Genomic DNA, 22,818 nt, shown 5'->3' on the forward strand with positions numbered 1-22,818 from the left:
TCATCATGGATAATAGCTGCATCCCAATTAGGCAGACCTACCATCAGCACCACATGCATCAGTGATGGCAGGATGCACAAGGATCATTAACACATCTCTCAGCTGAATTCCTGATCTTCACATGACTGATGAGGTCCATTACTGCCCAATCCTAAAGTGAAACATTTGCAGTCTCAACGTGGTACATTTCTTAAAATGATAGTGCTAAAATTAGCAATATTGACTTCATTTTATATCATTACATTTACTATTAAACTGACCTGGTACCAAATGCAAAATTGCATGTATTTTGGCTGTACTATGGTCAGGATGAAAATCACCACAATGAAAAGGTGCAAATAAGGCACACAGCTAGCTATTTTCAAGCAAATGGCATCAACAGAATCAGTTTCAGCTCCCATTATATATCTATTTGGGGACAGAGTATGGAAACCACAGTCAAGCCTAGAAAACCACAGAACTACAAAATGAACACAAGCCATGAGATGTCATGAAAGAGGTCATAGGTGGACATTAGGCAGACTTTGGTTAATTAAACTCCTTCAATGAGAATGAAGTGCAGAATAACTACTAGCAAGGCCAGCATCTTCTGTTCACAATCTTAGAATGATACCCTTCTCTTTTTGGTCTGGGAGAGCATTCTTGCCAGTAACATTTTCTGAAGTAGGAAATTATAATCTGAAACTGATTTACTTGTAGCCCTGAGAAACTTGTAATAATTTAAGATTAGTGATGAACAAATTAGCTACATGTTTCTTTAATTACAGTTTATTTTCCAAATGTAAAAGTAGTAACTTCAAAAATAGACTTTCAACCCTGTTTTTCCCAATAATAACAGGATGTAATGATGGGCTTGAAAATATTACAGACTTTTACAAGTTAAATGCAGTTACAGGTATGCTAACATTCATATTAATCATGCCATATAATGCAGTCTTTGTCTTTATAAAATTTAAAAAATGTAACTACAAACTAGATAGGTAGTAAACATCAGCTACAAAAATCCTGGAGAGAAGCATCTTTGAAGGAGTTTTGAAAGCATATTTGCTTTTGTTTCTCATCTTAATTTTGTGATAATCCCGAGGCATCACAAAAATGCCATCAGACAGCTGGGTCAAATGCTTCCTTAAAAAGTCAATCAAAATGTGGTAACAGGCAAACAATTTCCCATAATTTCCTAAATAATTATTTTTTCTTCTTAGAAATACCTAGGGAAGTGCATGTCCCTTTTTAGATTCCTTGATGGTTAACATATCAAAGCTTTTAAAGATCAGATGAGAGATGAGTTCCTCAGTAGAAAACACATCATAGGAAAAAACTCCCAACATATAAAGCATGGTTTCAAGCAGTTGGGCCACCCAAAGGGGGTCACTGAAGGGACACAAATGCTGCATCTGGACTACAGCTGGTGTGAGGATGATACGAAGGTTCATTATGGAGTGGTAAGTTCTCCAACAGCACAAAGGTTACCAAAGGACCTTATAACTTTTGTATACCATCACAAATTTCAGTTACAATTTTAACCATTCTGTTAACTACAAAATCTTATAATTTGATTCCTTCTATCTCCAAAATGTCAATTTCTACCAGTGCAAGGAGCACTTCACCGCTTGCATCCAGGTGTCCATAGCAGGTTTGTATTCCTCCTCGTCCTTCTGAGGCTCAAAAACTGTTTCTATTCGCCTCAGCTTCTTTAGCTGTTCTTTGTCAGTCCAAAGTCCTATAAACAGAAAGTTCATTCTCAGGCTCAACTACAAATATGTTATTTTTGAGTTGCTTTAATTTACTTACAAGAGATCCAAACCAGAAACACAATAAGAAATCATGACAGCTTTTCTTTACTTAACCAACAACTTTCTCAGAGGGAAGCATATTTTTTTTTACACTGTGAAACTCCTTTCCAATAGCATCCACTTGTTTGGAATGCTGACAACAGCACATCTGCTTAACTGGGATAGTTTCCAAGGAACAGCTCTGGAAGACTGAAGTTCACTTAAATTTCATCAACACTATGCCATCAGTTGCAGGTCCCTCTAAATGAAGAGAGGCCACAGAAACCAAAACTTAGCACTACTGCCTTTCCTCGTGCCCTAAAAAGTGCATAAAGAAAATAGCTGCTGTTACATATTCAAATTAATTTATGGTATTGAATCGTTCTTGTCTGTCAAAGGACCTTTTTTCAGTTTTAATTGCTGGATAAGCCTTACCTGAGCATGTGATTTTATCTTAGTTATGTTATTTACATATCAATGCAATTTAGTGAGGTATCCTTCTACAAAATGTATTTCCATTAAGAACCACTGACAATTTGTAGTTTAAAGTCAGGTTAATTATATAAGCCAGTTCTTTCCGAGTAAAGCTGGATTCCCCTCCGCCCTCATTCATCTATTCTGTAATTCCACTGTACTTATGTCTGTGAAAATCTCAAAGAATAAAGACTCAGTTCAGAGGTGACAGGATACAGCTTCACAGTGCTGAACATGAGCAAGGCAGCCACCTTCTCACATGATCCATGCACACCAAGCACTGCTTCACACAGTACGAAAATGGAAAGGGACTTGTAGTGTCCAGGTCAAGGAAAAGCGAGGAAGCAAAGAAGAGAGGGTTCACCTCTCTTCTTTAGCAGTGTGTCCTTCTAAATGCAAATAAACACTAAAGCCTATATGCAGATATTTTTCATGTTAAGCTTCCTGTTGCTATTCATTTATGTAAAACCAAAGGATAAAACTGCTCAGCATATCGGGACATTGTGATAAAAATACAAATATGGTCCTTATTTGTTTATGTATGGCCCTATCACCCATTTCTTTGGTCCATCAAACACAACAAGCACATGGATAAAAAGGACTGTACAAAGGTGAATGCTTTTTACTGCAGCTTCCTATAAAAGAGGGTGAAGTAATTGTGGACATTTTATAATTAAGTCTACAATGTTGTTGTTTTTTGTTATTGTTTCTTTTCCTGATGATATTTCCTTATCTACAAACATACATATTGTCAGGGAAAACATGAATTTTAGATGTATTTGTATACATACCTGATGCAAGACCTGCAAGAAAAGCTGCACCAAGACTAGACATATCTGTATTTGAAGGCTTTTCTATTTTCTTATTAATCAAATCTGAAGTCATCTGCATGACAAAACTGTTATTACTGACACCTCCGTCAGCTCTACAAGGAGAGGAGAAGATTAAAAGAAAAATAAAAGTGTTTAGTTCTAATACTTATTTACCAATGTTTCACAAAACAAATCCTGAGGTTTCTCACCCTTGCACAGATCTTTCCATTACTTATGCACAAATGGATTTTCAGAAAAAGTATTGGGTAAGAAAACCCTTCAGCTGCTTAGAAAACGTCACTAATTCAAATGCATCAGCTGGAATGTTCTGTATCACAAGAAAATGCCTCAAGAAAATTTTCGCAGATTTTGGATGTTTCTGAAAGTAAAATAATGAAATACTGCCTGATTGGTGAAGTTAACAGCATTTTACTGATCTGTACATACAATTAAACTGGATTTCAACCTCTATACTACGGAATAAAAAAATGCTACCTGCAAAGTCAATATCTTACTATCGTCACATGCATTTTCCTTGTTCTGTAAAAATAAAACACTCATTTGATTCAATCTACAAGATAGGAAAATAAAGTTTGCAAATACTGTTTTATATAGCTTTGCTGCTAGATATGCTGAACATTCAACCTGTTCAGTACATATTCTAGCAAAACGTTCCTTTATGCCATTACACCACGATGGGCAATTACTTCACAACAACTGAACAGGCTGCACTCCAGTACTCCACAGAGCACTAGGACCATCCGTCCTACTAGAGGCCACTGCAGACTGCTGGAACACAGAACACAACAGCCTTCTTGGTGCTTTCCTTGTTGAGACAAGCAACAAGCAGTAATAGGAATATATAAGACTAATTAAAACAACACCTTTTTAGGAGCTTGTAGGAGGCAGAGGCTGGGAACAAAGGATATGGGACAGTAGCTAAAAAAGGAATGAACATACAGAGGGTAAGTAACCTCAAGGCAGGATAAAACAAGATTCAGAAGTAACGGATTGTTAGTAAAGACGACAAAAGAAAGGGAGTAAAATTTACACTCTACAGAAAAAGCCACGAAGGGTATGTCATTATCTTCTAACCCTTGATCCACAAGCTAAATTTCTACCGATATTAGCAAACGGTATTATAGTCACTATATGAAACAATAACTTTATATTAAGGAATAAAACAAAATACAATCACACAATTTAAAGTTTACATTATACCATAAACAAGATCAGAATTTCCTAAGGAATCACTGCTACCCATCACTACTGCACTGAGCCTAGCTGTTTCTGTATCTTCACCTACTCAGTTCCATGCAATGGAACACATGAACTCGTACCTTCCCCTACCTTTGTACTTTCACCTTCCTTCCACCATTCAAAATTCTCATTTCTCATCTGTCCACATGCCTGCCAGTCTACTTCTCCCTTTGCATGGGTTTTCCACCCATGGAAAGTGACAGAAAGTCTCTTCACTGTTCTTGATTGTGACACCGCAATGACCCCTGGCCGTCAGAAGGAGAACTTTGGGAAGGCTTTTCTCAGCACAACGGGCTGGAGGCTCTAGAGTAACGAGTGTGTACAGACTAAGTACCTACTAAAATGAGCAGGGTAGTTTTCCAGAACAGAATTCTGCTAAATCTTTCCAAGAAGTTGTGATTAGCCTATTCCAGCCTATTCTACTATTGCCTCACTAAACTGGATTTACTTCTTAAAAGACTGAAACAAAGCCAATGTCTTTCCATTTGAATTGTAAAAACATTCTTCCTCTTACACTTCAAAAACAGGTCCAGTTTTAACTAAGGCTTCAGAAAACAATCACTCTGTGACAGACCCCACATAAAAAATTCCATTACAAAAGGATTTTATTATAAAGGGTAGGATGATTTTTCTAATAGGCATTGCTATATGTATTCTAATGCTGCATGAGAATAATTTCATCTTAATTTTTTAAATTAGTGCAAGTCCTTACTGTCTACTGAGAACCACCAGTGCCAATCATTTATTAATAAATGACCCCTCTGTGCCAATTTTGAAGTTACATCAGCATTTTAATTGGTAATAGTCCATTTCTCAGCAGCAGAATTCTTACACTAAGATAAAATACATGATTAAGTTTACACCTGTTTATATCAAACTCTCACATAGCTAACTGAAGCTGCAAGGAACTTACCGAACAGTTTGAAGAGGAATGCGTACTTTCTTCACAATGATATCAAAAAGCTGTTTGTTTCTGAAAAAAAATAAAAAATTAGTTCCATTAAGCACTGTGAATTCCATAAAGTGCTTCCAGTATCTACACAGTCAGAAAATAAAATACAAGGCACAAAATGCCTCAGTTGGGTCAAAACCACTGCATAGTTAACAAGCTTCCAGAATGCTTAAGGAAAAAAAAAAAACAAAAGCACTGTGAAATTCAGTATCATACCATTAAAAAGACACAGATATAGCTAAACCACAACCCATTTTACTGCAATGCGTGGCACCATGGAATGCCCATTTATTCCCTGCTAAAAATGATAACAAGCTTTCATAGACAAAATGGAACTGCTGATACAAGAAGTGGTTTAGAGTGATGAAAACGCACCGACAGAAGTGTCAACTGAAATTTCTCCAATTGTTCTTTAAAGGGAACATCTGAAAGCTCTAAGTCTGACTTGTTCTGAACCCTATACACAAAGGCTCTCCACCTTGTTTTTAAGAGATGCAGGCTTCAGTTCAGGAATTACTGCATCTCAAGTTTCTCTTACAGGGAAGAAAAAACTGCATTTGAGACAGCGGCAGCGATTCAGAACGTTGTCACCTTCTCCAGACACACTACCCTCAAACTGTATCTACATCCAGTTCCAGTCATGCTGGCTGGCATTGCAAGGCAGAACAATATGTTTCACAGTGAGCTAGATACATGATAATATCAGTGACTAGTTGCAATATTTTCAGCCTTGACTGTTAGATTGCTAAGTTCTTGTCTATCCAAATATTTCACCATATCTAAGGTGCCTATTACTCCATTTTATAAAACACCAAGATTCAAACTTCAGACAAAGAGCAAATATGAGTACAGCTTGTGACAAAACACTGTCAGGAAAGTAAAGACACATTTTCAACAAAGTATTTTTAGAATTTGTCAAAAACAGTATGATTTAAGAATCTCTACGTGGCAACTTCAGAACAAAAAGCTCCAAACTAATAAATATATGCAGGTTTATTTGTAATGTATTCAAAAGAACAGAAGAGGCAGCCGAAATTCCTTTTCAACATTACTACAGTGGATGACTACAATTTGTATTTTACAAACTGTGGAAGTAAACATATGTATTTAATACTGCTGGTTAAAACAAAACCAAGTGTGATAACGTTAAGCAAGGAATTACCTGAAAGCTACAGATTCCAGGATAGCTCGTACAAGATGGTTTCTGGTAGTAGTAGGTTTCAGCCCCATGAAAGAGGCACATAAGCATGGATCATTTGCAGAAACCTGCAGAAAAGATTTCACAATGAGTTTGGTGAGTTATGTTTGAAGACTTTTGAGAAAGCAGTCAAATAATAAGAAAAAAAGTAACTTACGACAGTTAGAGGCAGCATAGTGAAAGAAGAAAATTGAAAACAATATGTGAGCAGTATATAGTGTTATTAGCTAACTCTGTGAATGTTTTAGTTTCTTTCAACAGCAAAAGTGCTAAGTGACTTCTTCCAAACCTGACACACTAACGCTAACATTTATGACTTCTCTCTGAAGTCCATGCAGTGTCCATGCAGTGTACACATGAAGTATATAGCACAGGGCACATAGATACTGCTGTTATCTGGCAAAATCACACTTTTTTTTTTTTTTTTTTTTTTAAAACCCCCTTCTCTAAACCTCTGAAAAAAATGGAATTACAAGTCAATTTATGCCAGCATCTACTCAGTGGAGTCAAGCAGGCATTACAGTTTTAGAAGTGTTCTAAAAGTTGGGTTCTTAGAGGGAACGCTGACAAGGATGGTAATCACTTTGACTAGCTTACACAACAGTCTGTTTTCAGTGACATGATTAACAGTTTCCAACCAAAATTCAAATGCTCACTAAGTTGTCTTCTTTTGCACTGGAGGACAATTGGATAAATTTCCACTCCACCGCTCCACTCCTTTCACCAACTTTATCACAAGGAATTAGTTTGCTGGTCCCACCTGGTTTGTGATAACACTAAGTCTTATTTTTACCACAGACAGCAGTTTTCAATTTGAAACAATTCTTTCTAATTGCACTGTGTTATGTATTAGTTATGACAATACATAATGAAAGCTTGAATTTTATGCTCATAAAAAGCATGAACACATTTACTAAGTAAATGAAGAAAATGCAAGCATATGAGAAAAAATTATACGTGGATAGGTATATATATATATGCAACAGCACAAGAATGGAAAATACTGAACTACCACTTAAATAGTAGATCATGATCAGCAACTACCAAGCAGTTTGTTCCTAAGCAGAACAAACTTTTACATTTGAAGTAAAAGAAAATACTCTTTCCTTTTCCCACATACATAAGTGCCCTTTCCATTCTAAGAAGGGAACCATCTGTGCCCACCCAGAAACATAATGAAGATTCACTGTTCACAGATATTCATATCAAACAAACCCAAAAGTGTGCATTCAAGCTCTGTGCATGGGTGTCTTGAAAGAATCAGTCAATTAAATTACTACTCATTTCAAAACAAAAAAAAACAAACATAACAAAGAGCCACAAAGTGATAGTTGTACATATACATTCATACAGACCAATGAATAGCTGTTTTTGCTGCTACTAGCAACCATAGCAAACTCCTATTTCTGATAGAATAAAAACATGAATGATTAATGCACATTTTCACTCAATTTCATGTCTACTTTCACAATGATGTCCTTTCAGTGTACTGCATCACAGCATACAACCCAATAAGAAGTGAATTTGTTCCTACTGCCTTCACGCGGATCAGTAGAGAACCATTTTACTCTGTGTAGGAAATGAACATACAGGCGTCATGAAAACCCTCCTAACTGCCATCACTGTGAAGTCTAAGAAACACTAAGAAACCATATGACCCTTTTGTCAGCATCCAGCCAGTGACGCTAAGCAGCAAGCAGGTGAATTCAACTCTGCTCATGTCCCTTTTCACACCATTGGACCCAGTTCATTTCTAAACTAACACAGAATCTCTCCCTGCTGGTCTACAAAATGCTACTAGCAGTTACCAGGTGTCAAAAATGAACAGAAATCCAGACATCTTTTCCCTTCTTCCTCTTCTGATTTTCTTTTTGGAAGTACTGTTCCTAAATTTGGACTGGGAATATTCAAACTATGAATAAAGACAACAGAAGCTTCTTGGTGTTTACCAAGAAGGTAGCTGAGGTTCATTCTGGAGACAGTGTCAAGGCAGCAGGGCAGGAAAAAAACAGCACAAGTGAAAGAACACAAACCAACATCTCTAGAACTTAAATACTACCAGAATTAAAGGATCAAATGTAAGATTCAGACTAATATTTGTCTGCATTGGGAATCCTTTCTGCAACACTGCAATTTGCCATGGCTCAGTACTTGCTTATTCAGAGCATAATTTCTCACAGTAAATGCTAAATGAAAGCACCTTAGCTTAACCAAGTTTTACAATGCTAAAAATAAAGCTAATGATTAGGGCAGTTGTTTGACAGAAGGTTGCTGGGCTAGCTGTAGGTTAAAGCAATTATTTCTAAGACACTAACCTTGGGAATGATCAAATTGAGTATTGTAAGCCAGTGAAAAATCAAAACCCTAGCTTTTACACCCACACAGAAAGAGAAGCTGTCAAAAACATTCCACGTAATTCCAAGATGTACATATTCAAACCAGTGAATTACAAAGACTTCTAAGAGGAAAGAAAAAAAATAATCTGGTGATTTTTGAAGGCTTTCCTTTCAACGTACCCACTGTAAAGTTTATAAAGTTAATATTCCAGATGAGAACAAGTCTATACCATGAAGTTTCTCCTGAACAGCAACACTGACTAGAAAACAAACAATTTTTGCGGAGAAAAATGGCTACTTTCATGGTGGCAAACCCACAGCATAGAAACAGCCATGCTTTCAGTCACGATATCTCATGCTGCTCAGGGAAGTGGCAGAACTTGACAAAAAAGGTTGGGGGTCTCTGCAGCCTGTAGGGCAGCAACAGCTACATTAGCAACACCTGCTCATTCTCATTCTGTACGAAGGTCTGTCTTGGAGCTCTGATTTGCAGCTCTGTCACTCTGTGATGACAAATCACAAATTATTACTACCAATTGTCAAGCCCATACTGGAAGCAACTGTTGTGCAGCTGAATAGGCAGTGTGTCAGCTCCCCAGCTATCACCATTTGTCATCTAATGTAATTAACTGCAATTCCTATCAATCCCAAACCAGCCTAATATGCTGCAGTGAACTGCAACAAAGCATCACCCTTCTTGCTGCCCCTGCACAGGAACAGTATCTCACCTCCATAGTGAAATGCAAAGGGGATCATGAAACAGGAAAGGGCAGACAAGAGTAATGGATATATGGTATTTAGCATAACTGGAAAGCAAGAAGAAACAATCCAGAGCCTGTAATTTAGAAGGGACCAAGTAATTGCAGGGAGCTCCTCAAATAAAGAGGAAGATAAAAGAAATCTATTGGAAGATGGAGGGGACTAAAATGCAAAACAAATGTCAGGAAATCCTTAATATATGCACTGTGCTCACTAACAGTATCAAACAAAGCACAAAACCTACTTTAGTTGGAAAAAACTAACAGGTTAAAATCTGTGTAACCAAGAAATGTCTGTCTATTGTTACCTTTGCTTTTCATAACCTCCAAACTTACTTATATTTAAGGTACATGTCTAAATACTCTGATGAATTACAAACTATTAACACTACTAACACTATTAACACTACTATATGGAAAAGAGGCAGGATAAAAGGAATTGTTTTAGCACAGGACTTGGAAGTGCTATCTCGATGAAGGCTCTGTATGAGGCAGGAAAGATATGGGTTCAGTTTCTCTGTAGACACTGTCTGTCCTACAGTGGACAAGTCACACAGCTTATCTGTCAGCTCACCATCTGCACAATGGAAGTAATTTCCTACTTCATAGGCTTTTTCTCTTGCAAGAGAAAGCTCTACTTAAGGATTCTTACTACAAACATCCTCACATGATGTGGTGAGGAGCAGAAAATAAAAACATGAATATTAGAGATTAAATATGGTGTTAAAATGTAAATTACAACATTGAAATGAGACAGAAGTTGTAATTTTAACTGAGCTATTAACAACATATTCTTAACTATATTAATAACTATAATTTTACCTGAAAACCTGGAACAAAACAAACGCCTTGAGAATCAACAATACTCCGTGCCATTTTTGCTGTTTCATCTACATTGGTGAAAAGATCTGTAAAGATGCATAGTACATATGCTTTTATTGTTTATTTTGATTTCTTTATATACTATTAAGAGACATAAAGCTAGAGTTGGGTCACTTTCTTTTGTAATACTTCCCAGTCCCTTTGTAATATTTCTTAAATTTGTTCTAAGGGAAAATCAATACTTCTCCTGTATTTCATGTCCAGTCACATAAATTCAAATGAAGACTAAATTAAAAAAGACCCTCTCCTATCTGTTGTGCTACAGCCTTTTAATCATTATGTTCTGTAAAAGATCACTAGCTTTCCAGACAAATAGATCTAAATAGGAGTTGAGATGGCTAACAGCAGCACCTCTGCTAAAAAAAACCTAGAAAAACATGAAACACATTTTACTGTTTTCTCTGCAAAGATACTGTTACTGTCAAACTAAACACCAAGTGACTAAAGAGGAAGTCCTTGCTACTCATCATATTTTAACAGCTCTGAATTTCTGTGTATATATATAATTACTATTGTTTTTAAACAAGAGACTGACAAGAATATAAGGCCCTACTATCACATCTTTCACAGAGGTTACTCTAACTGTAACTGGATGGTTATATTTCAAAACTTATTACAGACATCCCCTCTTGAGCTTATTCTTCACTCATATACATTTCTTAGGTGGCCACATAACATCATCAAAAGACCAGAGATCTCCTGTAGATGATACCTACAGTTTTATCTTGTTTAAGTAGTAAGTCCTTCTACCAAAGATAGGTTAATCTAACTCAACTTTTCAAAAAACACTTGGAAACTTACCAGGACTTTCAATTTTACCTCCACAAATGTTTGAAAGTTTTGGATCCTACTGTGCCCAGACTAATTAGCCTAAATCATATCTTTTTGTTCTTCTCGCACTTGCTATTTCTGAACCATATAGTACTTCTATGGTAGGATAGAGAGTGAAAAAAACTGAGTGAGATTCACTTCAACTTGCAATTTTAAATACTACTTTTTCAGAATTATTAGACATACCACCGCAAGAAAACTATTCAACCAACTTTGTCTTGCAACAGAAATTTCTACTTCCAAAACATTACTGTTATTACGTATCACCTTCAGCCATGTTGAGCCTCACCATCCTCACCTTCCCTTGTTTTGACCCAATTCTTTCAGCAAAGCAGAAGTTTTACTGTTTACTATTTACTTGTGATAGAAGTTTCTTGACATTGTCTCCTGCAATTGTGTTTCCAGAAAACAAAGGTCTTGCTTATTAGAAATACTTACAGTAGTATTTTACAGTATTTTAATCTTATTTTTTAAATCTGTTTCTAGAGCTTCCCCCCCTTTTGCCCATAGTAGCAACTGTAGGTCATGTCCATTTCAGTACTAGCTGACTAAAAACCCTTCATGCTCTTTGCTCTGCATATATCAACAATCTCCATTTTAAGTATGGGTAAGTAGCATGAAATTTGAAGTAGTAAATTACTTATGTAGCTGAACTATGTGTGGAAATGAGTAATTTCCTCAAAAGATTAATGGCACTGATGAAGAACCACAAATCAGTACTCAATACTTAAGGATTTGCATGTATATGCACGTATTCACTAGGGGTTGAGAACTTAATTGTGGAATTTGGTGGTAAGTTATACTTCAGGAAAGCCTTTCTCAGATAATCCAAAATTTGGGTCACAAATTCCTTCTTTGCATCCCACTAAGGCTTACTAAGTTTTTAAGCAAGACAAGTAAACAGTGTATTAGAACACTGAGGAAAGCTCTTCTATAAACAACTGGTAGATCTCAACATCAATTACCATAAGGCTAAGATACTCTCAGGCTTTTATTAAACAGATATGAAGTAATTTTCAAGCCTGTTGCTAACTCTGAGATGTAGAGCTAGCAATCTCTCAAAACCATTAACAAAGTATTTGTGGGTTGCAGCATCTACAATTATGCTAACTAGACTGAACTGGCAGTCAGCTCCTGTGTTTCTTCTCAAGTCCAAATACCACAAAACAACAAATACCACAGAAGTCTCCTTTATGCCAATTCTATTTAAGTCTGGATACCAGGTTAAGAATAACCAAATAAAAAGGTACCAGGAAGCTTGTTATGCTCAGGAGTAGCACATTTCAGGAACATAGTAATACACATAAAGGATGACCTCAGAGACAGAATCTGAAGAGGAAATGATTATGCAAAATGTGTGCAAGCCAATCTAAGGCATTTTAAGAGAACAGAGATTAATTCTACTAAATCTAAACTATTTGCAGTAAACACACTCACCAGAGAACCTCCAGCAAATACTGTGGATGTCCCAAACACGTAGGCTAGTTTCTTCAATCATGGATAATAACACAAAGCCCAAGATCATAGCTATAACCCTATAAAGCGGAGTAGTAAGTAGCAATATATTTCATCCTACTACAAAATCAAAAACTACTTACTTATATCCTGTGCCCACTTTATGGTAGTGCCAATGTTTGACATGGAGCCTTCAGTTAAGTAAACAACTTCTTCCCCAATCTTCCAACCAATCAGTGGATACAGACCTTAATAATTTTCCATGAAACAAAATAAAAGACGTAATTAAATTACAGTGCTTCCAGGGAAACACAGACAATGAATCCAACTAAAAACATAGCATTTTTTAAAAAATTTCCTTCCAAGAATTAAAATAGCAACTTATGACAAACTAACTAACTTGGCAGACCATCAGAGTTCACAACTACAACATTTTCAACACCAGAGAAACACAGATGAGCCCAGTTTTTGTATTTTAATACAAAATTAATGATTGCTAAGTACACACTTCAAAGTACAAGGGCTGGAACTTACAGTGTTCCACAGGAAAATTCTGATGTAAGAAAACACAGCACCAACCCCTCACACTTCCATTCCTCTACTGTACAACACTGCTACCAAGAAGTACCACTAGTAATTATACATGGTGTCTTAATCCATTTGTTTTTTCTCCTCTGTTTTTCTGTTCTTAGGAATTGTATTTCAGGACTACTAAGACTGCCATTTCTAATTAAAAATTTTCAGAGTCCTCTGCCCTGAAAATGTTTTTAAGCTGTCTTTCTACAGCTGAAGACAGAAGGCTGAGCATAACAATTTTGCATTGTCATCATTAAGAACTGTTAAATAAAACGAAATTATGTAAAACACAGCTTACCCCTGCGTGATGCACACAGATTCCCTCCTGTATTAACATTCCAGAAACCACCTGTACCCATTGTCAGTTTAACATCTCCTGGCTGAAAGCAGCATTCTCCAAACATTGCTGACTGCTGGTCAGCTACCTGCCACAGCAACAAAAATGCACTGAGAAGTTAGCCACCAACATACAAGGCTGCTGGATTTTAAGATATCGCTGCAAACATTTCAGTGTATTGAATACAAATAAGTGTTCAGAAGGGAACTGAGCGTAGAGAGCATCTCTCTACAATTTCTCAAGTATTTGCATGCCATTCTAACACAGTCAGATTTATCACTAGAGGCAAATTAAACCATGTTTCAGTTCCAACTTCCAAGATACAAACTTGCAATGCTGAAAAGTATGTTTTGAAAATAGAAACTGTCTACTGTTTGAGTCTTTTATAAGGATTATTGGGCTTCTGCAGTCTCAGGGAGAAGACAGAAAGTAGAACGGCTTGAATTTCTCTAATTACAAAGTTTTTGAGGTTCTTAACTCCCTTTTTACCTGCTGCCCCTCCTGTACCAAGTCGTTCCATGATGACTTTATCCAACAATGACGATTTGTTACATTTGTTTACTTCTGTTTGTGCCTTAGTGAAAACATAAATTTACAGCTGAGGCTACAGTTCTAGAAACAGCAGGAGGAATTCATAATAGAGGATATGATACATACTTTCCATTTAGCTCGGTTCAGGCAGATTTTTCTACATTACTGCAATAATATGTTTTTCCTATCCAAACTCTAACTACTAAGACAATAAAATATTGTTCTCCCCATGTTTTTAGGGAAAATAAATAAAATGTACCACAAGTGGATCCACCAACAAACACCCTTACATTGGATGGTTGGACTGGATCATCTTAGAGGTCTTTCCCAAACTTAATAATTCTATGACACGCATAGAGTCTTACTGCAGCCAAGTTAGGCTGTGTCTCATTGCAAGACTCTATTTAGAAGAAGTGACTTTAAGGTAAAGAGAGATGATCACAGCTTAGAATGGAACCCAGGTCAGTTAAATTCTATGTTCAGTACTTAATCATTTGGTCATCTAACTTCAGTGGACCATAACCTCTAGAAATCCCTTTCCACTTATCTCCTCTATGCTGTAAGCTTAGTTTCTGAAGCAAAATTTAATAACTAGTTCTACTATAGTTAAGACACAGTGAAGGAATAGGGAATACTTACTTAACAACTACATATTAAATCAGAGCTAGATAAATAAATAAAGGCACAGAAATATGAAGTGAAAAAAATCTTCACTCACCAATGCCATTATTGGAATAGGAACCCCAAATATTTCAGAGTCAGCTGATCCAAAATTGAAGCTTAAAACAAGTTTTATGAGAAACATCACAACCCTGAATTGACCTCTTTTTAAAACAAAACCCAGACATACAAGGCCTGTGTCTGTACATAAATTAAATGTAATGCTAGCTCTTTATTTTAAAGAGAGCATTAAAACCACCGCTTTAAGAATTGCTGATGGTCAAAATAAAATTCTGGATGTAGGACTAAAACTGTACTTATGCACACAATCAAAGTTTAAACTACTTTAGTAAATTTCCATATTACTTCTCCTGTGCAGGTTTTATACAGTATTTTTATAGAAGCAGTTAATTTAATAGATATCATATCCTTAAAAATAAACCTTCACAGTTACCTTGTGTCTTTCACTGGAGGATAAATAGACATTGGAATGGAAAGTAAATTACACAAAGTGGGGTTCCAACATCTCTGAAATAACAGGAAAAAAAGCGAAAACATCAGAAACACTCTCAGAGTGCAGCAAATAGCAGTAATGTTTACACAGCATCAACAGCACCTACCGTGAAGGGTTCAAAAACACCTGTAGAACTGGCATTTGAGTAATCTGTAGCAAATACAGAACCTAGCATGAAGAAAGAAGAAAGGTTTCAGATGCCCAAATGTTTAAGTCATTAGAAACATTTTTTCCTTAAATGTCTCCACAGCTCCCACAGAACATAAATGTCTATAGGCAAGGTCATACTGAACACCACTGCTACACCAACTACTCCTGCTGCTCCCTGCAATGCATGTATTCCAATTACTTCATTTTATTCTCATGAAGATGCCCAGAAAAGAGCTTATCACTGACTGCACTGCATTCCATCATCACCTACACAATGGCTGAACCGCCAGTCCTCACGTAGCTACTGTTCTGGGACACAACCTTGTCATGCTTCCTCATTTCTCGTAATTCTTGGCTCTTTTTTTTCCCACAGATGCTTTTCTTCAGTCAGCACTAGTTAGTTCTAATAATTGCCTTTAAAACTTCAATGTTTAAAAGGCTGATTAGACACAGTAATCACTTCCTTCTCTGATTACCCTTCCAATGCTCAAAAATTAATTCAAAACATTTTTTTTTTTTAAAAAGGTAAATATTTTTAAATATTCATCATCAATTAAAAAAAAGCACGCGTGATCAAAACATATTTAAATTCAGTGACAGTCATGAATATCACTGTTTAGATTCCAGTACGTTTTATTACCATGTAAGAACACCCATAACACTCACCTTTAGTCAGTCTGTACAGTAACCATGTGTCCACTGTTCCAAAGCAGCAGTTATTCTTTTTGGCAGCTTCATCAGCCTGGGAACAGATGCAGAAAAAAAGGATTTCATACTGGATACAAGAAAGAGAAACATATTTCCTGACTCGTTTTTCATTCTTCTTTGTGGTTAATAACATCCTTAGAAAATAAGTCTCTAATACCCAGAATTTCTTCAAAGAAATGTGAGCCAGCTATGCAAGTAGTATTATCCTACAGAAAAACTGCTCATGATCCTAACGGAGAATAAGGACAAATTTTAACAGCTGCTGCAGAGAAAAGAACAGCAATTAATCTTCGTAGTGCAGTGGAGTGGTGGTTAAAGGAAACGAGGACCAAAGCATACTGCAAAGTGCAAGAACAGAAGGAATTTGTGTCTCCTTTATAATTTGTGCTCATGAAGAATGAAAACAGAGGAAGCATTTTCTGGTTTATGAGGTCACTGAAGAGTCAGATCGCCCTTCTCTTTGAGATTTTTTCCTCCTTTAAAGTAGGAAAGTGATGTTTCATCTAATGTCCACTGACCAACACTGCATACAGCCACAGAACTTAGAAAAAGAACATACAAATTAATTCATATGAAAGCAAGACTGAGTGCATTATTCTCTGCAATCAAGAGACATTTTTGAGCTTTTTGGTTTGGTAATCACTTATTTGAAATATCAGAGCCTGAAAAAATCTATGGAGAACATTCATCTCACACCAAAGACCCAGAAGCTGCCTATCTTTTAATTCTGTATAATTCCAAATTCACAGCTCACGTTTTTAACAGACCCAACCAAAATATGCACATAAAAATTATCACAGACCTTCTCAAAGTTACACTTATAACAGACAAACTCAAAAAAAACCACACAAGGATTTCTTTATACAGGAAAGACAAAAACAGATGATCTCAATTTTCTTAAAAAATAACCTGAAAATTATCAGAAGTAATAAAAAAAAAATGAAGCTATAAATACAATAAGACAATGAGGAAAAGAGTAAGGATTAGAGCAAAGAACTAAGTAAGAAATAGCTCCGTGGTCATTGTTCCATTAGATTAAGCCAGCACAACTTATTTTACACGTTTTCCAATTTGAACTGCAACAAAACATGCAATTAATTAGCACCTGGTTGTTAAGCGTGGTAATGCACAGGTAACTTAAGAACTGGGAGAGTGCAGACTGGGAAGGTGACAGTGCCAGCTGGGAATGTGCCACAGAAAATAAACATGCAAACAAAGTAAAATAACTAAGAGCAGAATTATACTAAGTGAAATACTGTTTTGGGGTGGGTTTTTTTGTGGCTTTTTTTTGGGGGGGGGGGGGGGAAGGAACAAAACAAACACACAGAGGTTATGCCCAGTAGCCATGATGATGGATTCAGGAAGTTACTATTTTTCCCCTTCCAGCTTACCTCAGGTATGTTTTTAAAAACCCACGACAACTTCATAGAAGCCTGTTGTGTTGAAAAGGTAAGAAAACTCGGAGCCAAATATCGATCATTTCCAGTAAAGAAATGAAGCACTGTAAAAATAACATGGATTACCTGTTTCAAAAGAAAACAGTTACTTCTTCAATCTCTTCCTTTAAATGTTTCTCATAAATTAGTACTAAGGGATGACAATCTAGACAAAAGCAATGCTCGTGCTCAAGTTCTGTTAGAAAATCCTTACTTAAAGTTTCAGTGGCAGCCTACCCACAACAAACACCAAAGAAAAGAGCAGCTGCACTAAATAGGTCTGTCTTGCTGACTTCTGATGGCACACAGAGAGCAACTGCTCCATATTACAGACCGTCCCCTGTGTGAGCACAATGCACAGTGTGGCTGGCAGTAGTACACACTGTTATTCCCTTGACAGTTCTCCTACAGCAAACAAGCTCAATTCTCTTTTAACAGAGTAATCAAAATGTAATCATTAAAGCTCCACTCAAAATACATGACAAAACGCAGTTTTTAGCTTGTTTTTGTTATGCTAGCACACTTACATAAAAGTTCAGTTTTCCCTCATAGAGTAACATTTCTTTTAAAAGAAGCATGAGCATGAGCAGCTCTGGCACCCTCTTTAGATGACCCCATTAAAAAGAAAACACTACTCCCTAAGTGTTGCCAACCACAAATTACCTACATCCAAAACCTGTGCTTCAGCAGCGTTAGCATGTGACATTTTTACACAATGAAGAGACTGAACTGTAACAGAATACATGACAGACTTACAGACATATTTTCCCATAATTAAGTAACTTTGTGCACTTTATTACTTTTCTCAGTACCATTTTCCACACGAATCTTGTTTACTTTCTTGTTAAAGGCTTCAGGCTGCAGTGTTTCCTATGAATACATTCTCAAGGTATCTGCAGTATTTCATATACCATCCTTCTACTTCCTGGAAATGAAGTGGTTATAATACATTCAGGCAATATGCTGCTTAGCAAAGTGTTACCTTCAGCAGAAGGGATCTATTCCAGGAATTCACAAGCTCAGCACTCCTTAAGTCTTGCCAGCTTATGAAATTATGAAAAGGTTTCCCCGTCCTCCTGAAAAGCAGCATTGGAACATCCTCACTTCCAATCACAGAACATACAGAACAAATACAGCCCCACCTCAAAAGTCAGAAGGATACACTACTTCCAATCACAGCATTTAACAGCAGGCCAATTCCTAACACAAGGGCACTTCCTCCTATTGAGTGTGAGAAACTGGCCATAGGCACACAGACAGTTTGGGCACAAGGCTTCTCATCAGAATTAAAAAAAAAAAAAAAAAAAAAAATCACAGAATCATAAAATCATGTAGGTTGGAAAAGACCTTCAAGACCATTAAGTCTGACCAACATGCATTAATTTCTTCCAAAGCACGAAAGCAAAAATTCTGAGCTGCTGCAAAGTGCCGCCATGCCAACACAACAGAGCATGACTGACAATGGCTGCCAAACAGAGTTCAGGATTTCTACAAGCTGTTCCTGTCCAGATCACTGCAACGAACACGAATTCATTTTAACTAACACAGCATATACGTACTTGTGCCATGTGATGAAAGTGGATCTTTGTGTTGAGATGCCAAGAGCAGCGACTTGCCTCATGTGAAGTCCAGCAGCTAGAAAATAAAAAGAAAACAAATGCAATAAATTGAAGACGCTCCTCCCCCTCCCCCCAGATTACTTGTCTAATATAACTTCAAATTCTTTGGAATGCAGAGGAAATAAACAGAATACAGGTTTACACAGACTGGGCACCTGAGTGGCTACCCAGCGAAATGATGGAGAACTCTGAACCACACCAACTGATAGCAAAGGCAGTCAATAGAGCTGCACTGCTCACAGAAGTAGTGGAGGCACTCTGACCCTCCGTGCCATCTGAAAGACCGGCTGGTGCCTGATTTCAGCAAATCCAGAGACAGGCGAGCTGCAAGGCACTAAGACTGTCACACCTACATGTAAGAAACCAGTTAAAATGGGAATACCGCATGGATGAACGTGAACAAAAGCACAAAGGAATAAGTATACTTACAAATTTAAAAACAAACAGGAAAACCCCAATAACCAAAAGGAAAGAAATGCCATGGAGAAGCAAAGCTAGACTGATTTTTGACATCCATCTTTAAGTAACGGTGTTGCTCATCTTAAACATTATAATTCTCAAAATTTCATAGTAACAAGAAATTTACGTGCACCATTTAATCACTGAATGCAACAAAATATACTTCAAATTCAGAAGTAGAAGAATGTACTTTTGGTACAGGCACATTTTGTTGCTGCACTTTACTTTCAAATAACTGCAGCAGAAGAGCTACTCTAATATATAAATTGATGTAAGTATTTAAATTTGTTCCCAACCATTTTCAAAGTGACTCTAGTCACCTTCCACAGTACCGCCACGTATGCTTAGAGAAGAAAAATTACATGAAAAAATGATACAGTACAAGACTGCTCATAACCATCAGGCCGCTCTGGCCAAAGCACTGCTGTTCTCAAGGGTCCTCAGCCCAACTACTTGAGCAAACCGTGAGTGCTGTGGTTACACCCTGGCAATCAGCCTCTGAGTGACGCTTCCAGAAGGGCTTCCAAAGGGAAAGGGCCCACCTGACTTGCCCACTGCTCCTGCCCCGTCCTCCCCCCTGCCCACAGACCTGCTGGTACTTCTGCCAATGTGGGCAATCATATCCATCAGCTGAAAATCAGATCAGTGCCTCTGCAAGACTGTTGGCTCCACCTGCTTGCACAAGCATTGCTGGCAAGAGCGTAAGGGAGGAGGACCTAGGAGTGGCTGGCTTAAAAACAGCAGTTCTCCCTCTCCAGCAGCAGCAGGTCTGAGCTGAAGACAGAACCAGACCAGAATTGCTGCAGCTCACTGCCAGTTGGTGTGGCAAGCTTGCTCTTCCCACCTCCATGAGCTATGAGCTGCTCCCAACACTTTTCTTGTGTCAATCACAATGTTCTCTCAGTTTCTCTGTGAACTGGGCTTATATCCATCAGAGAGAAAAACAAAACAGAACATATGGGCAATTGGTGAGCTGCTTCTAGGAAGGGCCAAACCTCAGCCAGAGAGGAGCGGGACAGTGCAGCCAGAGGCATTTTCCACCTTAGTGCACACCAAGCCACCTCAGCTCATATCTACACACAGACCTGCAGCTCCGCAACAAAGCGCCCTGTGCCCGCTCTCTGCCCTCAGATGTCACTCCCGCCCCAGCACCACACCCTCCTGGGTGCTGGCACAAATGCTTGCGAAACTCTACTGGCACAGCAACAAGGTGTGGTGATCTGATGGGGGAAACTGTCGCAGATCTCAGCACCCCGGCAGGAAGGAGGGACGGATGCTTTGACAGCACCGTGGGCTCACGCTCACGTTGCACAAGCACTTAAAAGTGGCCTGTTGATAGAGAACACAGCAGCAGCTTCCCCTTCTCACAGCAACTAAAGAACCTTTGTTTCCTGATTCATCCCACAGAACGGGGGAGGAGGGAGGGAAGGAGAAAGGGCAGGCTGTGACAGAGGGCACGTGAACGCAGTACCCGCTGCCCTCCAGCAGGGGGCACAGCAGCCCCGGCCCGCTCGTACAGAGGCGCGCGGGGCAGCAGCAGGGCGCTGTGAGCGGCACCCAGCGGGCACCCTGCTGCTGTGCTGCACCCCCAGCCCGGCCCGAACGAAACAGCGGACAGAGAGGTGCTGTTCTACACGACGGCCTTACGGCACGCCACACGCGTGCGCTCAGCCGCCAATTTCCACCGCGATTTTAGAAATAAACACTAACTGCAGCTCAGCAGCCGACTAGTTTTGGCAAACAAACCACCACCTCCTCGCAGAGCTCGCAAGCCCTTACCTTGCACAGCCTCTTTTACGACACCGACAAACTGCCTCCACAGAACTTCGGGATCCAGTTCCACCCATCCGGGCCGGGGGTACAGCGCCTCCACCTGCGCACACGACACACGGCGTCACCGCGGCCCCGCGCACGGCCGGCGCTCCGGTCGCGGCGCTCCACCCGACGCCGTTACACGACGGAGCACCGCCCGCGCGGAGCCCTCCGGCCCCAGGACGGCTCGGCCCCGCGCCCCCCGCGTCACCTTCCTGCATGCGGAACCTCTGACGGCGGCCGCGCGGTCATAGACGTGGCACTTCACCGCCGTGCTGCCCACGTCCACCCCCACTACGTAGAGCGCGGGGGCGGCGCCGCCGCTCGGCTGCCCGCACGGCATCGCGCGCCACGCACCGAGTGCGAGCGGCCGGCTGCCGCCCGCCTGAAAACCGGCGCCAGGCCCCGCCGCGGGGCGGCTCCCGCCGGCCTATGGGCGCGGGAGGCGGAGCGCGGCCCCACAGGTGGCCTGAGGCCTGGGGCGGGGCCGAGCGCGCCTGGGGCGGCACGGAGCACGGCGGCACGGAGCGGGGCGCACCTGCTGCGCGCTGCCCAGCCGTTCCTGAGCGATGCGCCCTCCGCACTTGCGGATGGAGCGGCTGCTTTTAAACGGAGCCATCGGAAATGCGCTGTCAGATAGGCTTAACCCGCGACAGACACTAGGAGACTTAGACTTAGCCCCAGAGTTTAATTAGAAAAATTGCTCGTGTCGTTTTAACCCCTCGTTGAATTAGAACAGGGAAAACAAAACAGCACTGAAAATATTTTGCCCCTGAGACTCGTGGTCGGCCCTGCTTAGAAAAGCTGCATTGCAAACAAATAAAAGGGACAACTTCCTCCCGTTGTTGTACCTTTAAACCAGGAATAGCAGCAGCAGAGGTCACTGGGACTAAGGTTCACGCACCCAGGAGCGGGGCTGGGAGCCTCCTCCCCAGGGAATGACTCCTTAGAAGGCTACAATCTCTTCTTTCTGCATTGAAAACAGCAGCCTTTTATTCATCCTTATAGATACTAAGCGCATAAGATAAACCTGCCTGCACCCTGCCCACAGCAGGGGGAGGAACTCTTCCATCATAAGCCAATCTGCGCTTCCATCGCCTTAAATTCCATTGAGCATTTTAACAATAACTTAGGTAGGTCTTGAAAGGAGCCATTGTTTATATTTTGTGAAGAAAATAAAGTGATCCAACTTGTATAGCTGCTCTTTGTACATAATCTCAGTTATGTAGCACATATAAGAGAATTGCTCAATTTATAGAAGAGCCTTACGAAATACTAATTTTATA

At 39.2% G+C, this 22,818-nt stretch overlaps 1 protein-coding gene across 1 annotated transcript; it reads right to left on the reverse strand.

The window, feature by feature from the left end:
* Positions 1 to 1,583: 1,583 nt before the first annotated feature.
* GK5 (glycerol kinase 5) lies at positions 1,584 to 21,875 on the reverse strand (the record flags this gene model as incomplete). The annotated part of the gene is made up of 16 exons (XM_079539579.1): positions 1,584 to 1,720; positions 3,038 to 3,171; positions 5,232 to 5,291; positions 6,433 to 6,536; positions 10,385 to 10,470; positions 12,874 to 12,978; positions 13,605 to 13,731; positions 14,893 to 14,953; positions 15,289 to 15,362; positions 15,455 to 15,516; positions 16,165 to 16,240; positions 17,598 to 17,729; positions 18,625 to 18,718; positions 19,202 to 19,277; positions 21,500 to 21,593; positions 21,744 to 21,875. 16 exons carry the CDS (start codon positions 21,873 to 21,875, stop codon positions 1,584 to 1,586), a joined length of 1,554 nt encoding a protein of 517 aa, XP_079395705.1.
* Positions 21,876 to 22,818: the final 943 nt, after the last annotated feature.

This window comes from Tetrao urogallus (assembly GCF_951394365.1).
Source record: "Tetrao urogallus genome assembly, chromosome: 9".
NCBI lineage: Eukaryota > Metazoa > Chordata > Aves > Galliformes > Phasianidae > Tetrao > Tetrao urogallus.